This window comes from Miniopterus schreibersii, assembly GCF_964146895.1.
Source record: "Miniopterus schreibersii genome assembly, chromosome: 10".
Taxonomy (NCBI): Eukaryota; Metazoa; Chordata; class Mammalia; order Chiroptera; family Miniopteridae; genus Miniopterus; species Miniopterus schreibersii.
In genome coordinates this window covers 57,595,291-57,621,225 of record NC_138110.1, presented here as the reverse complement: position 1 = coordinate 57,621,225, position 25,935 = coordinate 57,595,291, and the positions used below count along the sequence as shown (strand labels likewise).

General features: G+C 54.7%; 1 protein-coding gene across 1 annotated transcript in view; it reads left to right on the top strand.

The window, feature by feature from the left end:
* Window positions 1-25,297, top strand: part of VSTM2L (V-set and transmembrane domain containing 2 like) — a 32,992-nt gene extending 7,695 nt beyond the window's left edge. Inside the window, exons 2-4 of the mRNA XM_081148680.1 lie at window positions 13,095-13,264; window positions 14,858-14,908; window positions 23,941-25,297. Coding sequence (XP_081004806.1) covers window positions 13,095-13,264; window positions 14,858-14,908; window positions 23,941-24,213 — 494 coding nt within the window. The 3' untranslated portion in view covers window positions 24,214-25,297. The remainder of the gene's footprint in view (window positions 1-13,094; window positions 13,265-14,857; window positions 14,909-23,940) is intronic.
* The last annotated feature ends 638 nt before the right edge of the window (window positions 25,298-25,935 follow it).

Sequence of the window (25,935 nt, the reverse complement as noted above, 5' to 3'; positions counted from 1 at the left end):
TGAATGGCAAAGCCAGGCTTGAGCTCAGCTTGTGCGACTGCAGAGCTGAAGCTCTCCACCCGCTCATCTGTCCTGCTCCTGGCTGCCAAGGCAGGTGCTTTGTTCCAGGGTGGCGCCCTGGACTCTCAGAGCTCACAGTGCCAAGGTGCTGAGAGGCCTGGGTCTGGCTGAAGGAGCATGGGTCTGAGAGTCTAGGCTCCTAGATCTAAGTCCAGCACTGCCAGTGGGGAGTGGGGAGACCTGGGGGCATGCGTGGGACCCTGGGGGCACCTGCCTGGATGTTCTACGAGGGGCTGGTGTTTTTGTCTGAGCGAATGTGTGGAGCGAGTGTGTTTGGGTGGGAAGGAGCCTGGGTGGTCCTTCAGCATCTCGGCCAGGCTGGTTTCCTCTGCCCAGTAGCCTTTGCTTCCATACCAGCCTCCCCACCCCCCTGCAAGCTGTTGCCCTTGGGACAGAGCATAGAGGCTCTGGGAGCATCTGGAAGGTTAGAGCTGGAGCTGGAAGAGGGGGCCTCGCTCAGAGCTATCAATTAGGGGGGCTGACAGTGCCCATCTGTGGCAAATGCTCTGCCTGTCCCGCACTCTGGATCTTTCCACTGGTTTGTCACTCTCTCTCTGGGCCACTCTCTCTCTTTCTCTCTCTCTTCCTCTTTAGCTTTCTATCTCTGTCTTTAAATCTCTCTCCATCTTTCTTTGTCCCTTGCTCTGTCTGCTGTATCCATGCCCCTCCCTCCTCTCACCTCTGTCTTCCCTTTCTCTCTGTCTCTCTGAGTGTGCACACACACAGACACGCACACACACAGAGACGCACGCACACACACACACCTCTCTTCAGATGACATCTTGGATTATACATACATTTATTCTGTATATCATAATGACTTCCACAAGGAGCAGGCACTCGAGAAATGTCAGCTGAATGAATGAAGTGAGCAGGAGAATGAAAGACCAAATGGTGAAGCTACAAGGGACCCTGGAGTTGTAGACTAGGGATTCCTAACTGTTTTGGAGATCACAGTCCTCTTGAGCATCTGATGAAAACTGGATCATTTCCTCAGGAAAATGATGCATTGTTTTGCCGAGTTTTAGGGGGTTTGTTGAGGCCCTAGAGCCCACCCATGGTCCTCAGGAGGAACAGCCTTCATTTCACAGGGGGAAACTGAGGCCCAGAGAGGAGCCAGGGCTGGTTTCAGGACACAGGACAAGTGTGCAGCAGGGCCAAGCGTGAACCTGGAATCCTTCCCCTCCCCCATAGTCCTCTCCCGTGACCTGGGGCAGCCTCTAGAATGAAGCTTCATTCACTTTCCCCAGCAAGTCCTTGGTGAATTCGTGTCTTCAGGGGGTGGGATAATGGAGGACAGTAAACCAGAGAGGAGAGCCTGAGAAATGGCGAAGGAAGGTGAATCATCCCAAGGGAGGGCTCTTTAGGTTTACAGTGAGAGTGGTCACTGTGTCATGGTGCAGTCAAGGAAGACGTCCTGGGGGAGGTGGCCTCTTTCTCAGCCAGTATCAGGGACCTCCAGGGCTGAGAGCTTGGCCTGACGGCCTGGGGCTTGCAGGGGCTTCATTTGCAGAGTGGTGTGTATCTGGCGAAGCAGACCTTGGAGCTTGGTCTTGATCTCCAGGGCAGTTTCCTTGGTGGGGAAGGAAAAGGTGTGGCTGGTGTTTGGGTGGGTATGGCTGTGCGAGTGAGGACTTGGAGAGTGGAGTGTGTAATGGAGAGGCTGCTTGCTGAGGAAGGGGCTGAGTTTGTGGGTCATAGGGTGCTGGGCCAGCCGCAGTGTCCAGGGCATGATGGGAACGTGGGGGGGGGTGCACGCGTGTGTGTAGAGTGCACTGGTGTCCTCTCTAGTGCTTGAGCACACCTAGCTCCTTCCTCCTCAGGACCTTTTCCCAAGCAATTTCCTCCCCTGGCAGCCTCTCTTCCGACCCCTCCTGCCTCTGGGTCTCTCCTTCATGGCTCATGTAGCTCCTCAGAGAGGCCCACGACCTCCTGGCAGGGCCTCATCGTGGTCACCCCATCAGGCCCCCCAGGCACCATCAACATACCCGTCTTGCAGAGGAAGAAGCCGAGGCCTAGAGGGGTGCAGTAGGCCAGGGGCCCCACACCTAGTTTAGAGCAAGGGAGCAGAGCCCAAACTTTGTTTCCCCTCAGCCCGGCATGTTGAGGGTGTCTCATGGGGTTGGGGGTCTTGAATGACCCCCTTTCTTAGAACCCTAGGGCTTGGTTCCTGACTGAGGGCGGGGAAGGCGAGAGCAGAGGGCAGGGTGTCTGTTTTGCTTTGTGAGGTTTTAAAAAAATTATTTCCGGCCTCGGAGGCGGCAGCAATTATGGCCAGCTCGCTGGGGAGCTGTTTGCTGGCTGTCATCGGCCCCGGGAAAGGGTCCCTAATGGAGGCCCAGCGGCCAGAGCGCATGGCAGTGGAAATAGCGCTCAAAATGAAGCGGCGCTAATGGTCTCAGGCAGGCAGAGGCTCGGGGGGAGGGCAGGCTGGCTGTCAGCTGATGGGAAGGCCTCTGGGACTCACCAGCTTGTCTCTTTATGCCCCCAGAGACCCTAGGAGTGGTCCCTGACCTCCAGCTAGGCGCTGGGGGCCCCAAGCCCCACCCGGCTCTGCTGCTTTCTGTTACGGCCCCTCTTAGGCAGAGGGAACAGTAAGTGCAAAGGCCCTGGGGAGGGGCAGAACCCTTCAACTAGGGATTCTCTGGTTCTAGAATAGTCCTTGTGCTTGAAAAGGCCTAGGCCAGGCTAGTCTTCTAGGTGAGGAAAGGGAGGTGGGAGCTTTGTGGGTGGAGAAGCTGGAGCAAGACCACCCAGTGGGAGGCCGCATGAGCAGCACCTGATGGTCACCACCTGATTCATCACCACCATGACCAGGCTCCGTGGAGCCCACAGCATGCCAGACATTTACAGGGATATACGATCCCATTGAATCCCCACAGCACCCATTTTACAGATAAAACTGAGGCTCGGAGATTGGCCCACCATGAGAATCTAGGTCAACCTGATTGGGGTTCAAATCTGGGTCAAATCTGAGGTTCAAATCTGGAATTCAAATCTGGGTCAGCCTGGTTCCAGAACCCATATATTTGCTGCTGCAATCTCGGGGTTTCCCAAACACAACTGGGCAGGAGTGAGAGGGACTGGGAAGTGGGGGACTGGCTTTCATCCAGGCCAGGTCCTGCAGGGGAGGGACAGCGTGGCCACTCTGCTGTCTGCCCCTGACTGCTGGGCAACCTGTTCTGCCCTGGAGCATCCCTGGGATCTGCCTCAGTTTCTCCCCTCTTCTTGATCTCTGCATCTGGTTTTCTGGTCCCGTCACCTCTGCCTCTCCCCTTCTGCTCTGTTCTCCATGGCCCTGGCCCTCCTGGCTCCACCCTGTGTGCCTCCCCACATCTCTCACTTTTCTTTCTTCTCAGTGGATCTGGGGATGCTCCTTTCTGGGGTTCTGGGCACCTGCTTATCCCTGTGGCTGACGCAGCCTCCCTTTGCTTCCTCTGTTCACCCCCTCTCTGCCTCTGGCAGGCAGCCTGGATGAGCACCTGCCTGGGCTTTGGGCTCAAATCCTGGCCCCACCTCACTAGCCATCCGTGCGCTGGGCTCACCCCACTGACTTTGCAGGATGTGCAGGTGATGAGAAGACATGCCTGTGTGCCTTTTCCCGCGCTGGGTCCCCGCACATTCCCACACTTGCCTCTCTCCCTACGCCTTTCACTCCCTGTAGCCCAGACTTGTGGGAAGCGGGGGCGGGAATTCCACTGGGGAAACCTGCTCAACTCCCACACTCCTGCAAGTGCCAGGATATTTTCACTCTCCTCAAATCTTCCCAGGTCCCCAATTCCACTGCCGTCTCCCTCAATATGTGCCCGTGGTCCTGGGAGGCACCCTGCCCCCAGCCCCAGGTGCCAGCACTGCCCTCCTGGCTGTGTCCAGGCTGGCTGGCAGGGGACCTAGGCAAGTGCCAAGCCTCTCTGTGCCTCAGTTTCCCCCTCTGTAAGGAGAATGATGATAGTGGCTACTTTATCATTGTTTTGGGGGTTTAGTGAGATATTTTATTTTATTCAAAAAACACTTCTATAAAAAGGAATACAACATGATATGCGCTACAATGTGGATGAACCTCAAAAACATTATGCTAAGTGAAAAAAGCCAAAATCTGTGGTCCCAAAAGACCACAGATTTTATGATTCCATTTATGTGAAACCCAGCTTAGGCAACTCCATGGAGACAGAAGGCAGACCGGTGATTGCCAGGATAGGAGAGTGCTTAATGGGACAGGGTTTCCTTTTGGGGTGATGAAAACATTTGGGGATAAGATATAGGTGAATGCACTAAATGCCTCTAATTTGTTCACTTTAGAATTGTTAATTTTATGTTATGTGAATTTCACTTCAATTGAAACTAATTAAATAAGGAAACACCTCTACAGCAAATAATCTGTGCCAGGCATTGCACTTTGTAAATCTTAATGCATTTAATCCTTACAATAACTCTTTGGAGTAGTTGTAATTATCTCTATTTTATTGATGAGGAAACTGAGGCACAGCATCACCAGGTGCTTAGTGCACAATAAGTGCTCAAAATGTTAGCTATTTTAATTTGTATTGGGTGGGGCAGCTCCCCTCTTCAATCAGCCGGGGCTGGGCAGGGACCCCACCTGGGCGAACGTGCTTGTGTGTATCTGAGACTCAGCAGGGAGTGGGTGCCACCAGGTGCTGAGGCTCCACTGTGTCCTACACACTGAAACAGGCTCTTGACCTGCTTTAGTTCATTGAATCCTCAAAATAAGGCTTTAAGCCATGACACATGTGGGAACTGAAGCTCAGAGAAGTGAAGCAACTTACATAAAAGCCACACAGCAAGTCAGGGTGCCTGCAACTTAGCATCTTCACCTGTAAATCCTGGGCTCCGCCCTCTCCCATTCCCCCTCTTTCCTCCTAGTCCCCTTGTCAACACTCCTGTGCACAGAGCATGGTCTGAGGACCCTGAGGCTGCAGAGATAACAAGGCCTCGGACTGTGTGGGACAGAGGCCCCTGACTGCGGGTTCACCCAGCAGGAGAGGAAACAGCTCCCACCAGGGCCAGCGTTTCTTCGATGTCTCGTATTTCATTCAAAATTCATAAATTCTGTATTCTAGTCCATAATATATTCATGTTTGTTTTAAGACAAAAGTAATGTTGTTTCCCCACGTGGGGGAGGGAAGTCAGCGTCTTGGGGAGCTCCTTCCCAGGTTTGAGCAGCACGGACCAGAGGGGGTCCTCCGTTCATTTCTTCGTTCATTCATTCCACGGGCATGCATTCGGACCCCCAGCCCCTAAAATAGGTGCTAGTCCTCCCCACGAGCAAGGCACAGGGAGCCACATGGCGAGCAGACGGGATGCGGCGCCGTGAGCCAGACTGGAGGAACTGGTGGGGTTCTGGTCGCCGAGTGCTGGGAAGGCTCCAGGTATAGCGGCGGCGCAGGCGAGGTCGTGCGGTGGGACTGGGCCAGTGGCCGAAGCCAGCGCCCACCTGCAGCAGGACCTGCATCCCTAACCCCTTGGCATCAAGAAGAGAGAGTCCCTGCTTGGCGCTGCTCTGAGCTTGACGCCTCACTCTCACCTATCTCCCTTGCTAATGAGAGAAAGTGGAGACTGAGGCATGTAGCCTTCAATAAACAACCTTTCCTGGCTAGAATTTACGAATGCTGTTTGGTTTTCATAGTGTTTATTTTTACACTTACCCTCTATTTATGGCAAGTGATGCTGATTTTTCGTTTATGGCAGTAATAAAAGTCTCCTTTTAAGCTGAAATTTTTTAAGTAAAAAGGGAAAGATGCTTTGAAAATAAACATCAAGTAAATTATAGTGCAGGTGGTACAGAAATCCTGCAGAAACGGCGAAGGTGGTCCCCAAGAGCTTGAGCTTGGGAACCCCTCTCTCGGGTATGCCCTTTCCTGCTCTGAGCTCCACCTGACTGTTCAGATCCCACTCAGCCTTCAAGTTCAAGCATGCCCCCTCCTCCTAGAAGCCTTCCCTGACTCTGTGCACACGGGCCTGCCCCGTCCTCTCCTCGCCCTGGCACCTTGCACGACTGTGTGTGAGTAATGCACACCCTGAACAGCTGTACGTGGCGATCCAGGCTCAGGCCCGGCCATTGTCCACACAGCAGTCACTGGTGTGTGTGTCTCCTGTGGATGGTGGGCTCCTTGAGGGCCAGGGCCTGGCCTGAGCATCCTGGGAGCCCTGCACAGAGCCTGACCCAGGGTAGGGGTTGTTCTTGAGCTTCTGCTGTGTGCCGAAGCCGGCGAGTTCCCTCCACGCACACTGCAATTCCGTGAGCTTTTGTACACAATGCCCCCCTCTCCATTTCTGGAGAAGAGGAAATGTGTCCACTCCAAGAGGAAACAGCCTTTCATTGGCTCTCACCTCCAGTCCTCTTGCTGCAGGTGGTCGGCCGAGCCAGAGGCCACTCAGGAGACGCTCAGTGCCTCCCAGGGGCTCAGCCTCTCTGCACCCTTCCCTGGGGGGAGGGGCTCTGGCTGTTGCCTGCTTTCTCGGTCCCTGGGGGCTTTTCCATCCGCTTATCTAGTTGCTCCTCTAATGGACATTTTATATCTCCTGATTTCAGGGGTGCAGTGAGATTCATAGATAATCTGGGGCTTCATTAAACACTCCCTCTATCCTTTCCCCCTATCCAGCCTCCCAGCTGGAGTTAAGGGGGGGCCACACACCCTTCCAGCCCCAGTACCCAGCTGAGCTGGGCACCGAGCAGGCTCTCTGGAAATCACCCCCCCAGAGTCACACTTGTTAATGCTGAAGGGGAAGGGGAGCGGGAGCTTAGAGAGGACTCAGCTTTTGGCCTGGAAATTTTGCAGTCAGCCTTGGGGTTGAAATCTGACTTTGTTTCTTCGCCCTGTGTGACCTCAGGCACCAACACATCCTCTCTGAGCCTTGGTGCTCCTCCTGTGAAATGGGGCTGACAGTAAACAGAACCACCTCATCAGGACATTGGGAGAGTGAAGTAGGGTCCTGTGTACAGTGTCTGGTACAGTGTCCTTTAACACCGGGGCAGGGGGCTGGTCCCTGTAATGAAGGGACAATGGCCCTTGCACCCTGGGGTTGCTGTGAGGGTTATGTGGGATCAAGCACATCAACTTTCTGACTTGTTGAGGGCCTCTGAGCAGAAAGATGATCCCACAGGGTTGCTGGGGCTGGTCAGTAGACCTTAAGGTTGGACAGGGTGGGGATCTGCCCGTGAAGCACCGTGGCCCTTTCTGTACTGCCAGCATTTGTTTACTGCCCTGGTGGCATTTCACATGACAGCTTTATGGGCTCTCTCGGGGAGCTGCCAGCTTACCTATCTGTTTGGCTGGGCAGCCCCTCGGCTGGGCCCATGTAGGCCAAGGTGGGCTTGGGCACCGTGGTCCTGAGGGCCACAAGGAGGGAGGGTGAGGGGGGGCTGTCCTTCTGGGGCCTGATCAGGACCTCCCTGGTTGCCTGTGCCCATATATCTGTCCCCATCCCTCCTTTGTGAGTGCAATCCCCCCAGAATCTCTAGTCTGGCCCATAGTAAATGCCTAATAAATGTTGTGTGAATGAGCAACTGGATGAATGAGTGATGACTACCTTTTTTATTCTTGTTTTTTTATTAGTTTCTAACTTAAGTTCTCTGGGTTTCTGCCTGACATTTCTTTCTCACTTTATTTATTCAGCACATGGCTAATAGCACCTCCTACATGCCTGCTCCATGCAGGAAAATGCAGGGGCCCTGCCTGGGGCAGCTCCCAGGCTGGGGGGAAACGCAAACGCCTCACTTACCTGTGACCTAACACACTCTAGTGGGGCAGGGAGAGGAGGACTCAGAGACCATCAGGGGCTACCAAGGAGGGCCTGGGTGGAGGGGTAGCCAAGGGCCCGCAGGGCCACTGGTTCTCCTGCTCTCTTCCCTTTGCCTCTCTCTAGCTCCAGCTCTGCCTCGGTTCCCCCGACTAGGAGCTGCTCCCGCCACCAGTCAGTCCTCCTGTTCTCACTCTGGCAAAGATTGATGGGTGGGCTGGGGTGCAGTTCCTATAGGCTTCCTGGAGGAAGCAGCCTCGAACCAGATTTGAAGATCGGTACAGCAGGGAGGACTGTGCAGAGGGAAAGGAGATTAGGGGCTGAACCAGAGGGTCTGGGATGGGGAATCTGAGCTCAGAGACAGAGGGAGTTGGGGGCTGGGCTGGGACTGTCTTTGCCAGACAAGCCCCTAGTGAGTCCCACTGGCTGCTTGGGGGAGAAATGAGGAAGGAGAGCAGGGACTGGACTGGTGGATGAGAGGTCGTGGGGCCCAGGCGTGAGTGAAATGCAGATGTTGTGTCCACTGCATAGCCTAATGAGGTTATAAGGAAGCATCTTTAAAGCCTTTCTGGAGAAGATAGAATTTGAGCGAGAAGGTGAGAGAGAGCAATGCTGTTTGTTGAGCGCCTACTATGTCCATGAGGCGTATGTTGCCCTCCCCTGCATCCTCTCATTCTCTCCTTTTTTCAGAGAGAACCCGAGGCTCAAAGAGGTAGAGGGGCTTGTCCTGGTTACACAGCTAGGGGGTGGAGGAAACAGGATTTGAACCCAGACCTGAAGGCAAAGCCCTAGATAGCCCAGGGTCTGGAAGGTTAGGAAGGAGGTCAGGGCCCTGCTCTTGAAGGGCAGGAAAGATCTTCCAGGTCATCCCCTGCCTTTCCCAGAAGTGAAACCAAGCGACTAGGGCCAGGGTCACAAGCTGTTTCCTGAAGGTGATGCCCTGATAACTGGGCCTGGGGTTATTAAATACCCCCCTCCCCCCCCAATTAAAAGCAGAAAGGAAGAAGATGTTGCATACAATGAGCCTCTTTCTCCTCCTGCAGAATCCTAATTTGTGGACACCGGTTTTAATTGTCTTCCCAGAGAGCCCAGCCCTGCTCGGGCCCTGGGGCTGAAGAACACAATTGCATCCTTCACAAAAATCTATAATTATACCTGCCTCCCAGGGGACTGGCTACAGGGAGTTACCTGGCAGGGAGGAGGGCTTGGGGACAGGAGGAAGTCAAAGAGGAGAGATGGATTTTATGTCCTAAACTCAGCAAGGATGCTAATGTGGAGATTGGGGGTCTGGGCAGCTGGAGGGAGGAGGTGGGGGTGGGGGATCGGGAAGAGGAGCTACAGGAGCAAGGTCTAGAGTCCTCTTGAATTGGGTGCAAATGTAACTACCGACTGACTCTTAACCTCTCTGAGCCTCAGCTTTCCCACCTGAAAAATGGGCATCATCATGATCACACCGATTCCATGGCATGGCAGTGGGAGCGTGAGAAAATGTGTGTAAAGTGCTTGGCTCAGTGTCTGGCATGAAGCAAGGACTCTGTATTAATTAGTTTATTACTGTATCGTCATCATCCAAGTTAGGACTGATCACCTACTCGTTTCTGGTGCTGAGACGATGTCCCTGCTCAGAGTTAGGAGAGGGAGCAAGACCCTCTTGCCAGTCAGAGCTGCCCCCTTTCAGTGGAGGTGGGAGGAACTGAGCTGCCCTTCTCTAGAGGTGTGTAAGTGGGATGCAGACGTGTGGAGCCCGGCGGCTGAATTTCACCTGATAATTCAGACCAGGTTCTGATGGATGGCGGTGGACCCCTGCCTGGGTCTTGGTCACAATTACTGGTCAGATGTAGGTTCAAAACCCAGCTGTGTGTGAATCTTGGGCAAGTCATGCCATCTTTCCGAGTCTCATTTTCCTCACCTGTCGAATGGGAGTGAGTGGATTAAAGTGTAATAGAGACACAGTGTCTGCATAGTGCTAGGTATGCAGTAGATGCTCAACAAATGGTGTGGATTTTTATTTTTAAACAAGGCTCTCTGGCTTTCCCTTTCTGCCTTGGCTCACACCACTCCCTTCCTTCTTGCCTCTGCCACACATCCTTCAGGGCCTGGCTGACATGCCACCTCCTCCTCTCTCAAGCTTCCCTTCCCCCAAGTAGAAGCGACCACCCCTTCCCAGTGTCCAGGGCACTGCTCTTAGGACATACATTACTTTCTCTCTCAGATTGTCTGACCTGGTGGGGTTCTCGGTCCATGAATTCTAATCCCCATTGTACAGAGGAGCAAACTGAGGCTCAGAGAGGAGGAGAGATTCTCCCAAGGTCACACAGCAAGTCTGTTGGCAGAAACAGGCTCTGTCCTTCATCCCTGGCTCCTAGTCCTGCACTCCGGGTGCTTTCCCGGACACCCGGCTTCTCCCTGAGTGATGGCGGGGGATCCTGGGGCGGTGCCTGGAACAGGCCTTCACGTTGCCATCTGTGAACAGGGAGACTCAGATATGCCATCAAATGCACAGAGCCTCAGTTTCCCCACTTGACAGTATGCAAACATACTGTCCCCTTCACTACTAAGGTTGGGGCCAATGGGTTCTAAGGGGGCCTTCCCCACCCCACCCCACCTAGGTAGCTCCTGGCAGGGTCAGAGGGAATCAGAGCTTGGGACCAGAGCCCACTGTGGGAAGAGCTGGTGGCCACACCCACACCAACTCACCTGGCTCCATGATTTCTTGGAGCCAGACTCTTTCTCCATCTTCTGACCAAAAGTGTCCCCCCCTTCCTGGCTCAGGACTATCTGGGCAACACCTCCTCTGGGAAGCCTTCCCTGCTGGCCTCAGGCTGGGTGAAATGTCTCCTCTGCGCCTGCCCAGGCCTTGCACTCAGAATAAAACAGACCTCCCCCACCCCCCCTTCTGCCCCACAGGACCCTGTAAGGTTGGCCACTTCAGACTGTTTCTTTTTAAGGAAAAAGAGCTCTATAACCAGCAAGAGTTTGAATTCTATGGGAAGACTACGGGCTTGGGAGCCAGACAAACCTGGGTTCAAATGCAGGCTCTAAGAGTTGCCTTGGAAGAGTCACTCCCTGGCACTGGGCCTTGGCTGCCACCTCTGAGCAGTGGGGACATGGGAGGGGCGAGAAGCTGAGGCTGGCTCTGAGTCCTCGCCTGCTGGGATGCCAGTCAGACGTGGCCCCGAGCACCGGCTGTGTAGCTGGTCTAAACTGAGATGTGTTGTGATCATGTAAAGTACACAGTGGATTTCCAAGACTTAGCAAAACAAAAGAATGTAAAATATCTCATTAATGATTATTATTATTTGAAATAATATTTTGGATATTTTGGGTTAACTAAAATAAATTGTTAAAATTTACTTCTCTTGTTTAAAAAAACTTTTGTTTTTTTTGTTAAGCCTCACCAGAGGATATTTTTTTCCATTGATTTTTAGAGAGAGAGTGGGACGGGGGGTGGGGAGGGGAGAGAGAGAGACATCGATTGATGAACCTGCAACCCAGGTACCTGCCCTTGACCAGAATCGAACCCGAGACCCTTCTGTGCTCAGGCCAACACTCTAACACCAAGCCACGTGCCAGGCTTTTTTAACTTTTTAAATATGGCCACTAGAAACTTAAAGAGTCTGCATGCCTCGAATTTGTTTCTGTTTCTGTTGGACAGTCCTCTCTATGTGACCATTCCTGGGATTCAAGGGCAGAGGCGGCTGTGTGGTGGGTCCACCAAGGCTTTTTGGGGTGAGAGGGCCTGGCCAAGGGCTTGGGGCCTGGGGCCTGACCTTGCCGGCCCTGGCTGCTGAGCAGTCCCAGGCTAGACACTGCTGCCTCTGATCAGTAAAAAGAGCTGGCGGCCAGGGTCAGAATTTTCAGTCATTTGGGGCAGGCCAGTGGACAGAGGGAGACTGAACGAGGGTGGGCAGAGGCCTGTCCCTCCACAGGTCACCCCCCGATGGAGCCTCCACCCCCACCCAAGGAAGCCCAATTCAGCCCTTCGTTCCACGGGTGTTTCTGCCCTGCTGGGTGGGGCCTTGAGGCTGCAGCAGCTACGGGCCGGGTGGGGGTGCTGATGGAGGCCGCGCCCCTGGGTGGCCCAGATGCCACTGGCCCCTTTGCAATCCAGATAACCTGTCCCGAGAAGAAGGAAGAATTGAAATTACAGCTCAGGACAGTGTTTGGAGAGACAGACGAGAGACAGAACACATGGTGGGGAGGGGCCTTCGACGGGTAAAGCGGGGCTTGTTTTCTCCTTCACCTGGCAGCGTGGCGGGGTGCGGGCTGGTGCGGCTTCTGCTGGATCAGGGGATAGTCTGCGTGGGATTTGCTGGGAGAGCTGGGCCCAGGTGGGGACAGCAGGCAGGTGTGGCTCCCACCGCACCTGGAGGCCCTGAGATGATGGAGAATGGCCCACCTGCTTCACACACACACGCAGGGCACCTCCCTACTAACTGTCAGGAACCACGCAGCCCCGGGGAGCCCCGGGTCCCTGTCCTCATGGGCAGTCAGCGTATGCGGTGAACAGACATGTGACATGACCCGGGTGGCTGGAGGTGGGGCTGGGGAAACCTACTCTGGGTGGTCAAGGACAGTCTGCCTCTCTGCGGGGCCAAGTTTGAGCTGAGCTTTGAGTGGCTTGGCAGGCAAAGAGGGGCCAAGGGAACAGCATTCTAGGCATTGGGAATAGCCAAGGCAAGAGTGAGGTGGGAAGAGGCATGTTCACAGGACAGAGACACCTGGGGGAGGTGGGCAGGGCCTGACCCCCAACCTGGTGGGTTATCTCCTCAGTGCAGTGGGGGGCCAGGGAGGGTTCTGAGCAGGGGTGGCCAGGTCTGATTTGCTTTTACAGAGACAGCGCTGGCTGCTGTGCACTGGGGTTGGGGACAACCCGGGAGGGAACTGGGATGGAGGCGCCTGGAGAAATCTGAAAGAATTAATGAGAAGGGCAGCTTCCTTTCTGGCCTCCTGGCCTCCTTGCTCCCACTTTGCAACCCAGCCCTCCTCTGATCTATCACTCCCCTGCGTGAGTCTCCCATGGTGCCCACAGGCTCTGGGAGAGAAGCCCGGCTCCGGTGGGGCACTCAGAGCCCCAGGCTGGCTCCTTCATCCTGTCTTACCCCCTGCTGCTCACCCCTCGCTGAGCTGCTCCAGGTGCCCCACCTGAAGCCAGGCGGTTCCCACCTGCAGGCCTGGCTGCTCCCACTCTCCCCACCTCTCCCCCCCCACCAGCCTGTGCCCACCGGCCCTGTCGTTCCTGACCCCCGGCCACTCCTCCCCGTTTCTCCGCACAGCCCTGTTCACAGAGATGCCCCACGACATGACGGCGCGGACAGGCGAGGACGTGGAGATGGCCTGCTCCTTCCGCGGCAGCGGCTCCCCCTCCTACTCGCTGGAGATCCAGTGGTGGTACTTGCGGAGCCATAGGGACTGGACCGACAAGCAGGCGTGGGCCTCGAACCAGGTACACCCCAGGAGACGAGAGTTGGACTGGGAGAATCCCGGCCCCCGGGTAGGGGGTGTCTCTGCCCCTCATCTCTTCTGAGGGGTCTGGGCTCCTGCTGTCTGTCCTCTAGCACCCACCTATCTCCCTCCCTTCCCCCTGAAATGGAGGCTTGTTTTCGGGCTGGAGGCAGAGCCAGGCTGAGCACTTAGGACAGGCACAACCAGAAAGGCCTCCAGAGGGCACAGAGTGTAGCTACAGGCGGCTACACTCTTGTGTACAGGTGGGGAAAGTGAAGCCAGAGGGACAGAAGCTGGCTCCAGGTGGGTCTCCTGAGTCACCTTCCATCACTGCCCCAAGCCAAGTGGACAGCTGTTTTGTAAAGGCCCCTGCAGACACGGCAGGCACCGTGGCCCAGCTCACAAGCACCCACGCCCCCCTTCCGCACACATGCAGGCCCACCCCGCAGCCGGGCACTGCATAAGCACCTGCCTCTACGCACCGACACGCTCATGTGTGCCCGCCACGGGACCGGGTGCTGTTGGAGTCCCTGCCCACACACCAGGGGGTTGGCAGTTGGCAGTGGGGCTGGTGGCAGGGGGTGGGGTGTACGCCGTACCCTGCCATCAGCCCCACTGCCAACTGCCAACCCCCTGGCTGCCCGAGGATGTTCTGTGGACAGAGCCTGTGGGTCAGCGCAGGAGTACCCATGCCCCCGGGTCCCTGCCCCTCAGCTGGCATCAGTGAAGAAGTGCTGTGCTCTCTTCCTGAGGGGCCCAGCGGGAGCAAGTCCCAGCCGCCCCAGTGGTCACAGGCTCCGTAACACACCCCTCATGACCCTTCCCTTCCCCGCCTCCCTCGCTGACTCCCCCACGGACTTGTCCTGGGATCACTCCTAAAGAAACTACTTGCACTTGAGTCCCATCTGGGGGAGCCAGAGCTGAGACACTTTCATTCCCACACTGTGCATGTGCAGATAACATGCAGACGCACACCTCTCTGCCCACCCACTCACATACGAACACGTCCACACACCTTCCTGTGCACACGTGCGCAGGGTCTCACATTCTCAAAGGTTCATCCTCTGACATCTGCACACATACGGAAGAGACTCGTGCTCCTGGGAATGTGGACTCCCCAACGCACGGGCTTAGAGGACTGCGGTGCTCGGAGAAAGCCCGCAGGCAGGGGAGCCGGTCTGCAGCTGGATGCCTCGGGGTCAGCTTGCAGGGAACGGCACGTGGGCAGGGCTCCGACAGCATCTGCTGCAGACACGTGCTCATGTGTGCGACACACCTGAAAATGCAACACACTCGCAGGTGTACAGGCAGACACTCCCGCAGACACACCAAGCAGACCCACGGCTTTCCTTCACACATACCCACCCCACTTACCCCCAGATACCCACCTCGCTAAATGCATGGCACACATGGGTTTTGCTCTGACTCACTTCCACCCCCTGAGTGGACACAGAGCCGAGAGACCCCCAGCTCCAGACCCAGGGGCTCCCAGAGTGTCACCTGCTGTAGCTAGAATCTTAGCTGTTGTCCGAACCCCCACCCTGTGGTGCTAATGGCTTGTCTCTGCTTTCTCCACCCCTCCTGCTCCCAACAGCTAAAAGCATCTCAGCAGGAAGACGCAGGGAAGGACGCCACCAAAATAAGTGTGAGTTCTGTAATGACTTCTCACAAGGGCGCTAATGGAGGACACAGCTGTAATTTAAAAAAAAAATCTGGTCCAGTACAGTGGGGAGCTTGGGCAAGAAGATGGAGGAGAGGAAAAAAGAAGGGGGGGTGGCTCTGATCTGTTTTTTAAAAGCTGGAGATTTTTCAAGTTCATTGAATGACAGGCACAAAAAATGACAGGGGGAGAGAAGACACATTCTCTCCTGTCGGGAACCAAGGCTGCGTGTGTCCCTGATGCTTCATGTCTGTCTCAGCAGCGTTTTTTATTTGTGGAACCAACAGGGCCTAATGAGACTGAGTGGGTTTTTTCGGCCCCTCATGAATGACAGCTGCAGCCTCTCACGGTCACTTGGGTCCTCTGGCTCCTGGGGCGAGGCGGGTGGGGGAGCTGTGCCAAAGGATTTCAGGACTGGCTGGGCCTTTTATGCATTGATTCATTTTATCATTGCTACACCTCTATAGGGAAGGGCAAGCACTCGCCCATTTTACAGGTGGGGCAACTGAGGCTCAGAGACTTGCTAGAGGTCATGGTGAGGCTGAGCTGACTCAAGGTCTTTGTCTCTGGGCTATGCTGGAGCCCAGAGAGGTGGGGAACCCAGAGAGACAGTTTTTGTGGTGAAGGGCACCCAAAGGGGCCTGGAAGAGGCAGGCAGAATTGAGAAAGGAGGTGAAAGGGACTGAGTAGAGGGGCAGGCCTGGGGATACATGTGGCCACAGGACCAAGCTGGGATTGTGCATGGGGCCTGAAGTCAGCTGGCAGAAAGCTAGGAGTCCACCACCAGCACACTCAGCAAATGCAGGTGCTGCAGGGTATAGGTGTGCATGTGTGGGGCGTGGCCTCCAAGTTCATTCTTCTGCTGCTGCTTCCACAACTTTTCAAGGACTTGGAGAGCTCAGGACCCCAAAGGCAACCAGACACAGACACATGGAGGAGCCACAGCAGAAGTCACAGTGTAGGGTGGGCACTTGGAGGCAGGCATTGGAGGTGGCAGAGTAGAGGCAGGGAGGCCTGAGCGAGGTTCCCGCAGCTCCTTAGGCAAGAGGTGGCCAGATGAGAAAAGAGGGCCTTAAAAGCATCATTTGTGCTGTTTGCTGCAGGGCCTTTCAGAGTTGGGGTCTGGAAATTTGAGCCATTTCCAGTTTCGGGTGGCTGCTGGTCCACCCCCTCTCTACCCCCAACCCCTCACCCCCACTCTCTCTCCCAAGGGCATGTCCCTAGGTAATGTCCAGTTTCTTGCTCAAACACCCACAGGAAAGTTCAGACAGGTAGAGATCTCTGTGTATATTTATACACCCGCTCATCGTGGCCCTCTCTCCTGTGATTTTGTTTGGGGTTTAAGGAGCATCTCAGGCAAAGGAGAGAATAATCTAATTGATTTAGAGGATTAGACTTTGAGGCTGCTGGGCCCCACGTGAGGGGAATGTGAGGATGCTAATTAGTTAAATAAAATAAATGTGCTCGGAGTGATTGCGCAACCACTGCCCCGCACCCCCAGGCCCTGCGACTCCGCACCAGCTGGGGCTCCGGAGATCTGCTTAGGGACTCAGTCTCAGACCCGGCGCCTCCTGCGGACAGTGTCACACGCGTGACTGCTCTTAAATACACAGACATTCAGCTGGCCGGCGCCTGTAAGCAGCTGCCCACCCTAGTTTCCTGCAGTCTAGGAGAAGGTCAGACTTTTTTTTGTCACCTTCAAGTCTCTGGGCTCCCTGCTCACCCTCTGGGCTGTCTCATCTTGCTTGACCTAGCTCGCCTTCCTCTCCCAACCGTGCTGCCTTTCTGCCTTCTCACAGGCCAGCCCCTCTGTCTGTCCCTCTCTCTTCCTCCAGCGCTGAGCTCAGGAAGCCAGTCTCCCTGGACCCTGCGACTCAGCCAGAACCCTGACTTTCCCCTGCTGGCTGCGTTTTCGTCTGTAGTTATCCGTTCCTGTGACTCCCCCTGGAGACAGTAGGGCTGAACTGTGCCTGCCTGCTTCACTGTTACATTTCCAGAGCCCAGCATGGTGCCTGGCACATAATAGGTGCCCAATGAGAAGTTACCAAATGACTGTCACGCATACATACACACACCCAGGCCAATGGGTGCGTAAACCTGGACAGATTTCGATACACGGACATGGTAACATGGCATGCAGCCCATGCCTGGACTTGTATGTGTGCAGGTGACGTAGAGGAGTGAAGGACTCGTGTGGGACTTCACTCCTTCCCATCCTGCAGAACCCAGGCCCTATTCTGCAGGAGCCAGCTGAACCAAGTAGGAATTCCAGCCCAGTAGTCCCGTGTCTTCTAAAAATCCCAATTTCAGTAGAGTATCTCCTGATTTTTAACTGTTGGAACCAATTTGATTTTTGGAAAACACCATGGGAGGCAAACAGTGCAGTTGACCAGCTGGGCAGCTTTGGGGTTCTGGGGAGGCTCGGTGACCTGTTGGGGCACCGTGGTTACCCTGAGAGGGTTCAGAGAGGCTGTGCTGAGTGTGGGGTTGGGACTGTGAGGACACAGTGGGGCCAGCACTGAGGTCCTGGGAGCCGAGTCTTGGCTCCAGCTCTGCCCCCTCCCCACGCCTCCCTTTCCCCACTCACTGCTAACACTTTTATGGAAACTGTAAAGTCCTATGGATTTGGCCATGTGAATGATAGTGGTTACTGGAGTGGAAACTTAACATGAGTTTGTAAATCACAGACTCCTGTTCCCAGCACACACCGGGGTTGGAGCTGTGAAAGAGGCCCAGCTTCTCTGCAGGGAACCGGACAGGAACCAAAGGATCTGCTGTGTGGGTGGGAGGACAATAATAATAATAGTAATGCGGATAACATTTATTGAATGCTTGCCATATGCCAGGAACCATGCTGAGCACTTTACATGAATTATCTCATTTAGCTGGGGGCCTGGGGGAGGACCCCTCACCTTAAAAACATCTCTCCAGGTAGTGTGTATTTGCCGGGGATTCCGCCATCAGGGCCTCCTGCCTGTGGCTCAGGCAGATTCTCCTGCCTATCAGCAACTTTCAAGTTCTGGAAGTTTTTCTTTTGATCTAATTGAAGTTCTTTGTTTTACAATTTAGGTTAGTTTCCCCTTAACCAGTTTTGCAAGTAGAGATGGCTCCCAACTTTCTAATTTTAAGATGAGGTGAAATTCTCCACACACACCTTTGCTCCCAGGGGGCCCAGCTGCCTTCATACAGGTAGTTCCTCCTTCAGTCTAACTGAAGTCATTTGTGCTATAGATTCAGTTCACGTAACCCGCTTCGGACTTGATGAGCCATGGGAAGCCTGGGTCCCCATGTACATGTGGCTCAGTGCTCTGGTCCACTCATCCTAACCCTCCCTCCCTGCCAGCCAAACCCCAAAAGCCAGAACAGCCCAAGAGGTCTCAGGAAGCACACTGCAGCCCCATCATGTATCTCCATATATGGTTAGTTAAAAGGCATCTGCGTTTGTCAGATCAACCAAGTGGCCCTTCAGGTCAGGCCCCTCCTGCCCTGCCTGGCTGCCCCCACCTGTGGTGCACATGTGGGTGCCGCCGGGGTGGGGGCCAGGACCCCTGGAGCAGTCCACGCAGCCTGCATCCTTCCCAAAGTATTATCAGCCCGAGTGGCAGATCAGGGTTTCCTGTGATGTCATTTTCTTCTATAGACATTTCTGTCTTTTCTTGAAATTCCTGCAGTAACTCACAGCACACACAGGGCATTAGGTCCTGCAGTCTGCGAGGAAGGCGAGACGCATGTGGATGCAAAAATCACTCCATCTGTTATTGGGGAAGTTGAGGTAACCCTTTCCCCACTGGGTGCTACAGGTGGGGTCCTTAACCATATTGCGAGAAAAATAATTTTCTGAGGCTCACACGGGATTATGAATGATTTTTATTTACGTGGAATTACATCTCGGGTTTCCAAAGTCCCATTTCCTCTAGTCCAGTTGTAGAAGAGTGTAGTGGGGGCTTCAGTAGAGCTAAAATCAGAGTCGGTGTCCAGAGTTTCCGTTTCATGTTGCAGCCGGGTCCGGTTCAGCATCAGGCTAGTTCATACAGCCCATCAGTCCACTGTGAGTGGGGTCCACATGGCATGGGCCACACCAGAGAATGCCAGGAAGCAGGAGTGAGAGCCCCGCAAACCAGGAGTCAACCAAGAGAGCGAACTCCTTTGTTCAGGGAATTAAATATCCCAAATTTCACGCCCTTGCAGTGGCCACTTCCATTCTGGCCAATGACCTGTTCCCAGGTGTGACTGACAGGCAAGTACCTTCCCAATGTCACCCCCATCTTTACTGGGCACTGGGTACCTATCTTCCCTTTGCCCAGACCCCTGGAAGTGTAGAGTTGTAGCTTCCTGGAGAAGCTGCCCAAATGACATGCCTATGATATATGGCCTTCCCTTTGTGCCTTTCCTGTTATTAATAATTAGGTTAATTACAACAGTATCACATCCATCCTGGGAATCCATAGAGCAGCCAGCCTGCAGTTGAGGGCCGGGAAGAGGCCTCTTCTTAGGCCATGGTCACACACACCCATGCCCTCAGGGTGCTCCCAGTCAACGTGGGAGATGGATGTTAACCCGATAATCACACGATGAAAAGTCAAATGACAATTGCGATCATCAAAATGAAGAGAACTGCCTGGGAGTCTGAGCCAGTAACAGGACCTGACCTTGCCCTGGTGGGGGGGTCTGGAGGGCTTCCTGGAGGAGGTGTTATTTGAGGTGAGCACTGAAGTATAGAGGAGTTGACTAACAGTAAGGGGAACTTCTCTGGGAGTGTGTGTTGGAGGAAATATTGGAGGCTGGTGTGGCCAAGGGGAGGCAGGGGTGAGACCCCAAAGTGCTCCCCCTCCTGACAACCACTTCAGGGATCAGTAGTAGGAAGGGTTCTAAGCTGGGGGCATTTTGAAAAGATCTATCTGGCTGTCATGGGAGAACAGGTTGGAGGGGGCCCAAGTGGCTTCGGGGAGACCCAGGAGGAGGCTGGGGTAATGACCCAGATGAGAGAAGCTAGGGCCGGGCTCTGGCCAGTGCGCGAGGATCTGGATCCTGGAGGGGAGGGGAGGGGCCCAGTGATGTTTAGAGGAAAGATGGAGATTCGGACATGGATTGTGCCTGAGTGTGGAAGCTCAATGGGAATGATGACTTGGGAGGGTCAGGCTACAGTAGGGAGGCTTTCTGGGGCCCAGATTTGGGGAGACCCTGAGTTGGGTTCTGAACATGCCGACAGGCCGGTGGAGTGGTTGGGTGTTGCTGATGGAGGCACGGGAGTGGCAGAGCTCAGAGCAGGACCTGGCCTGGGGCAGGGACCATCTGACCCTTGTTCCCCAGCCCAGCCCCTCCCCGGGGCCACCACATCACTCTTAGGCCTCAGCCTTGAGGCCACATGTAGGAAAGGTCTGGCACCAGGGATACGCATTGGCGGTGCTAGAGAGAAAAATACCAGCCTATCTGCTGGATGGCCAGGGGCCTGGCCTTGCCTGGAAAGGCCTGGGCCACAGGCAAGCAGGGAGGAGACTGCTCTTGGCCATGGTGTGGACTTGCCTTGCTTCTTTCAGCATAATTAGGTGCTTAATTGCACCACTAGGGCCTGTCGATGCTTGTGTCGCCGTGATTATGATTTACAGCCAGGCTGCCGCGTGGGGGTCTCTTCTTCTGGCCTCTTCAGTCACATTAGACGTCTGGGCTGCAGGATTTTCTGCCCAATTTGTGAATGATGAGATCCAACAGGATGCTTCTGCCACCCCCAGGAAGCTGAAGCAGGATGATGGGGCCCCTCCCACAGACTGTCCCTGAGAAGAGCTAGGCTCCCCTAAAGCATGGAGGGTTGGGGGCCTGGGGAATGAGGTGGGAGGGGGTGGAAAGACAGACCTGAGGTTTCCTGGTCATGGGAGGCTCCCCAGAGATGTGTTTAAGTCTGGTTTCTCTCACCAGCTGGGAGCCTTGGGGAAATCACTTCACCTTCCTGAGCCTCAGTTTCCTGACCCATACAATGGGTATCTTAGAAGTGCCTGCATCATGGGGTGTTATTGTGAGGTTTAAATAAGATGTGTGGAGCTTTAGCACGTGATCTCACAGTGGCCAAGCACTCCATAAACACGAGCTACCAGCACCACTATTACTGTTATTGTTTTATTATTGCCTTCTCCAGACACTGCTTAAAAGCACAGATCACTGGGGTGGGAGGGAGCAATGTGTATGTGTCCTTCCCCTTCGCCCCGTGAGGTCTGCACTCTGCATGTGACTGTGAGCCCATGCGGGCATTGCTCTGTCACCAGCGCCTAGCTCAGAGGGGGTGCTTGATAAATGTGTGTCAAATGAATGGATGTTATAGCCCAAGAAACCCAAGGCCGGGGAGCTGTGACTGTCAGGGTCAGACCCAGCCTCCAGTACCCCTGCAGTGTTCCTGGTCCCCAGTCCCCCTCCTCCTCTCTGGCGAGGAAGAGCTTCTGAAAGCCACATGTGTTTGCTGGCAGAGGGTGACAGGGAGGGAGGGAGCCATGGAAGGAGGGAGCCTGGCCAGGCCCTAGCGCCCCGGGGCGAGCCAGGGTGGGCAGAGGGGTGGGCCTGCTCCATGCTCCCTCCCTAGGAGCGGCTGCTCCCAGCGCCTCACATTATTACACCATTAGCGCCTTGTAGGGCTGACAAATGAAGGATAATTAATATCCGTGAGGGAAACAGATGTTGAGGTAATTCGTTCCCGCTGTGCATTTGCAACAGCAACCCCTCATCCCCCAGAGCCTGGCAGGGCCGCAGGACCTCTCCCTGCCCTTGGTCAGAGGCCATGGAATGGGCAGGGCTGGCAGCCTCCAGCTGGGCCCAGCCCCAGCCACCACGGCGAAGGGGCGCCTGGCCCCCACCGAGGGCTGCTGCAGGGGCCTCCCACTGCTCGCTATTGGGAAGTTCTGCCTGCGGCCCACGTCATGCCTCATGCTGAACCACAAGCCTGTGTTTTCCTCCTTCCTTGGGGATAATGACCTCGGAATGAGGGAGGATGGGCCAGGCTCCCTGCTGCTGCCCACCTGCCCTCTTCCCTTCTGGAGTCCCACCCCCCTCATGGCCCTGCCAGCTCCTGCTGCTGGCAAAACAAAATAGATATTCCTTCCCTCATGGAATTTATAATTTAGCCAGAGAGAGGAACAAAAATCAAGTCAACAGACAAATCCATTAAGTGGTTCTCAAACTGTGATGACTGCTATGAAGGAAACAGAGGGTTGTGATGGAAGGTTTCTTGGAGAAGGTGATGTTTGAGGATGAATGGGAGGCAAGTAGGTGAAGAGAGATGGGGCAGAGCCTTCAGGTACAGAAACCAGCATGTGCAAAGGTCCTGAGGTCAGAAAGAGCTCGGCATTTGGGAGGAGATGAGAAGGACATTTGGGACCAGGGAGGCCAGAGCAGACGAGTGAAATGATTGGAAGTCACATGTGTGAGTGCCCAGCAGTCTCTGAAACAAGTCTGCAGAGTGAACACACCCCTTTGGAAACCATGCTCCTCAATCTGGCTTCCTCACCGTACAGGTCATTAGCAGGGGCTTCCCCCTCCAGGAGTTGGGGCCTGGTGAGAACAGAGCAGCTGATTGTCTTCTCCCACCCTCCATGGGCTCAGTGCCATGGCCCCAGGTCTGGAGCCCAGTCAGCTCTCCCCTGGGCCTGGTGAGCCTGTATGTGAGAGGTAGTAAGATTACTGGGAAGATAAGGGGGTCACCAGCTGGCAGTTGGGAACTTATCTCCGATGTTCTGTCTAGATGGGGGCAGGGGCTGCAGGAGGTGGGGCAGGGAAGTAAGAAGGGCCTAACTAATAAGGGGCCAGGGAAGGATGGAAGCCCCTTCTCACCACTCCCTCCTCTCCACAGGCCCAACTGCCCCCTTCCTTTTTCTAACTTTTAAAAATTTGAATTGTAGACTTACAGAAAGTTGCAAAAATAGAGTCCTCTGTATCCTCTGCCTAGCTTTCTCAGTGATATATTTTAAATAACGGTCCAGCTGTCTTTTCTCACTTAGTTGAAGAAAACTCACAGTAGCTTTATGTTCATAGCAGACTTACCCCAATGTCCATCAACAGGTGGCTGCATAAACACTTTGTGATATATTCACGCGATGGGATACTACACAGCAATGAAAAAGGACAGACTGGGACATGCAACATGGAGAATCTCGCTGATATCATGTTGTGTGAGAGAAGCTGCGCAGGAAAGAGTTCAAGAACAGGCAGAACTAATCTATGATAGAAGTCAGGGTAGTTAACCCCATGGTAGGGAACACTGATGAGGAAGGGCCACAAGGGTGCGCTCCAGAGGGTTATAAACGGCCCTGCCTTGCTCTGGTTGGTGGTTGCACAGGGAAACACTTGAGTAAAATTTTATCAAGTGTGTACTTTACTGCATATAAGTTAAATTTAAATTTAAAAATAAATATTTAAGAACCCAATCAAAGAAATAAACAAAAAGCCAGAGTATAAAGACAAATATCACAGACCCTTATTTTGTTCCCCCAACGGGGGTGAACAGTTATTAAAATCCTGGTATATTTGTGATCCGCCTTTACTTTTTTTAAAGAAATAAAACATTTCGGACTAAGCTCAAACTCACTTTGCAGCCCATCCCGGGTCCACAGCCCTCCCCTGGCCTGCATCCCTAAAGGCAGCCTCTCACATGAGGCCAGTGTTCCCTCCTGTCTATTGTACACACCCAAGTCTCCAAAACCAGTCTAGAGTACTTTTATGTGTTTATTTACAGAAATAGCATCACACCGTAGGAATTTTGCAACGAGATCTCCCTTCCTGCGAGTCACTGGGCTAGCCGTGCCTGGCGCTAGGTTTTCCCTTTTAACTGCTGTGCCCTTTTCCATTGAATGAACTGACTTCCACTTACGTATCTGCCCTGTTGATGGACATGGACGTTGCTTCTGCTCTTTTCCGTTGCACTCCGTGTGCCCTTGTGGGAGTGCCTCTGGGGCCCCGCCCTGGAAGTGGGCTCCCTGAACGCCCTCCTGCCCTCCTGCCGCCCCATGGCCAGGTCATGGTCTCTCTGTCGCCCCCAGGTGGTCAAAGTGGTGGGCAGTAACATCTCCCACAAGCTGCGCCTGTCCAGGGTGAAGCCCACGGACGAAGGCACCTACGAGTGCCGAGTCATCGACTTCAGCGACGGCAAGGCCCGGCACCACAAGGTCAAGGCCTACCTGCGGGTGCAGCCCGGGGAGAACTCGGTCTTGCACCTGCCCGAAGCCCCGCCCGCCGCGCCCGCCCCGCCGCCCCCCAAGCCTGGCAAGGAGCTGCGGAAGCGATCCGTGGACGACGAGGCCTGCAGCCTCTAGACTGATGCCAGCCCCTGCCCCCACGCCCCTAAGGCTGTACAGAGTGCATGAGGAGCTGCTGGACGCTGGGGACGGGACTGCCTGGGTCCAGCCGCCTCCCCATCCCCCAGACCGCCTGTGGCCACCACTTAGGCCCTCTGACCACCACCCCTTTGCTCAGCATGTAAGCCCCACTCAGCCCTTCCTTTTCGGATCCCTGTGGTGACCTGGCTCGGAGGAGGTGGCCCTGGGCACCATGGGGACAACCACCCCGGACACTGGGGCGGGACACCACGCTGGGGCCAGGCTGCCCTCTTTGGTCACCAGCTTCAGTGGAGTCCAGTGTTTCGCTTTGCTTGCTTGTCCCTGAATCCTGTCCCTAGCCTGGGCCTCCCAGCCTTACTCTCCCTCCTCCCCACCATCCCCTGCTTGGACCTGGGGATATGGACAGCGACCCCTCCCCGAATTTGGACTTGAATCTCTGAGCAGAGCTAGGACCTCTCCCCTGGCGAAGAGATGGAGCAAGAGCCCCCTGGAGAGCCTTGCTCTGGGGCTGTGGCCCATTGGCAGGGTCACTCACAGGGGCCCTGGGAGGACATGGAGAGGCCCCACTGCCTCCTGGCGGGTCATTCATGTTCAGCCTCCCTGTCCCACCCTCCGGGAAGGTGGGGGGCCCAGGCATCTCTGCCCCTTCACGCAGAGGGCCTTACTCTTCTGACCCCATGGCCCCATGCAGAGTTTTGCACCAGCAGGACCCCTTTGAGGGTCTTTGAGGCTCTCCCAGGAGCCCCCTCTGCCAGCTCCCAATGTCTCAGCCCTCTCTGGGGGTCCATGCCAAGCCCAAGGGCCTGGGGCTGTTGGGAGCCAAGGGACCCCAGTAGCAATCCCCTCACAATTCATGATCAGGGGGACACCTGCCCCTGGTGATGTGTAAATATTTTATTGGGCTCAACACCCCCTCAGAACTGGCTCAAACCTCTGGCCACCCCTCAGCAATGGCATGGGGGACGTGGGAGAGGCTGAGGGCTTTGCCCCGGGGGGGTGTGGGTAACCCTATATACATGATTCAATCCGTGACTACCAGCCAACCTGAATAAAGTGGTTTAAAAAACCCCTGGGCAGTGTCTTTTTGGGGCATTTGTGTCTGGAAGCAGTGCAGCGGAGGAGGGGTGGGGACAAGGGGGAGGGCTTGGCCAGCCCACACCCACGCCTCACTCAGCATTTTCTCACTTCTGCTTTCTGCGCCCAAGCACAGACCAGGAGCTGGTAGGGACACAGGGAGAGGGCGAAGGAAAACCAGCCTTTGTCCAGCACCAGGCGCTTGAAATTTGCTTAGATTTTGAGGTAATCACATATACAGAAGAGTGCATAAAACATGTTTACACTGTTTTGTGAATAAATTATAAAGCAAGTAAGGGTGAGCCAAACAGTACCCCAGAACAGAGCCCCCAAGTCCAGCCCACGAGTCTTTCAGATCCATAGCCCCTCTCCTCCCTCTCAGAGGTAACCAGCCCTGACTTTCAGGTCATCATAACATTAATCATTGTTTTTACAGTTTTACTGCCTATATGTATGCTAACTTAAGCAATACAGAAAACCCCAACCAAGAGTCGAGGATGAAGTGTATGGGATTTGCACACCTGCATGGGGGATGGCCCCTTGGTTTTCACTAACCTCCAATGGCATGGCAATTCAGCATTCCCTTCTATTACGAATGTAAGCAACAAACCACAGCAGCATTAG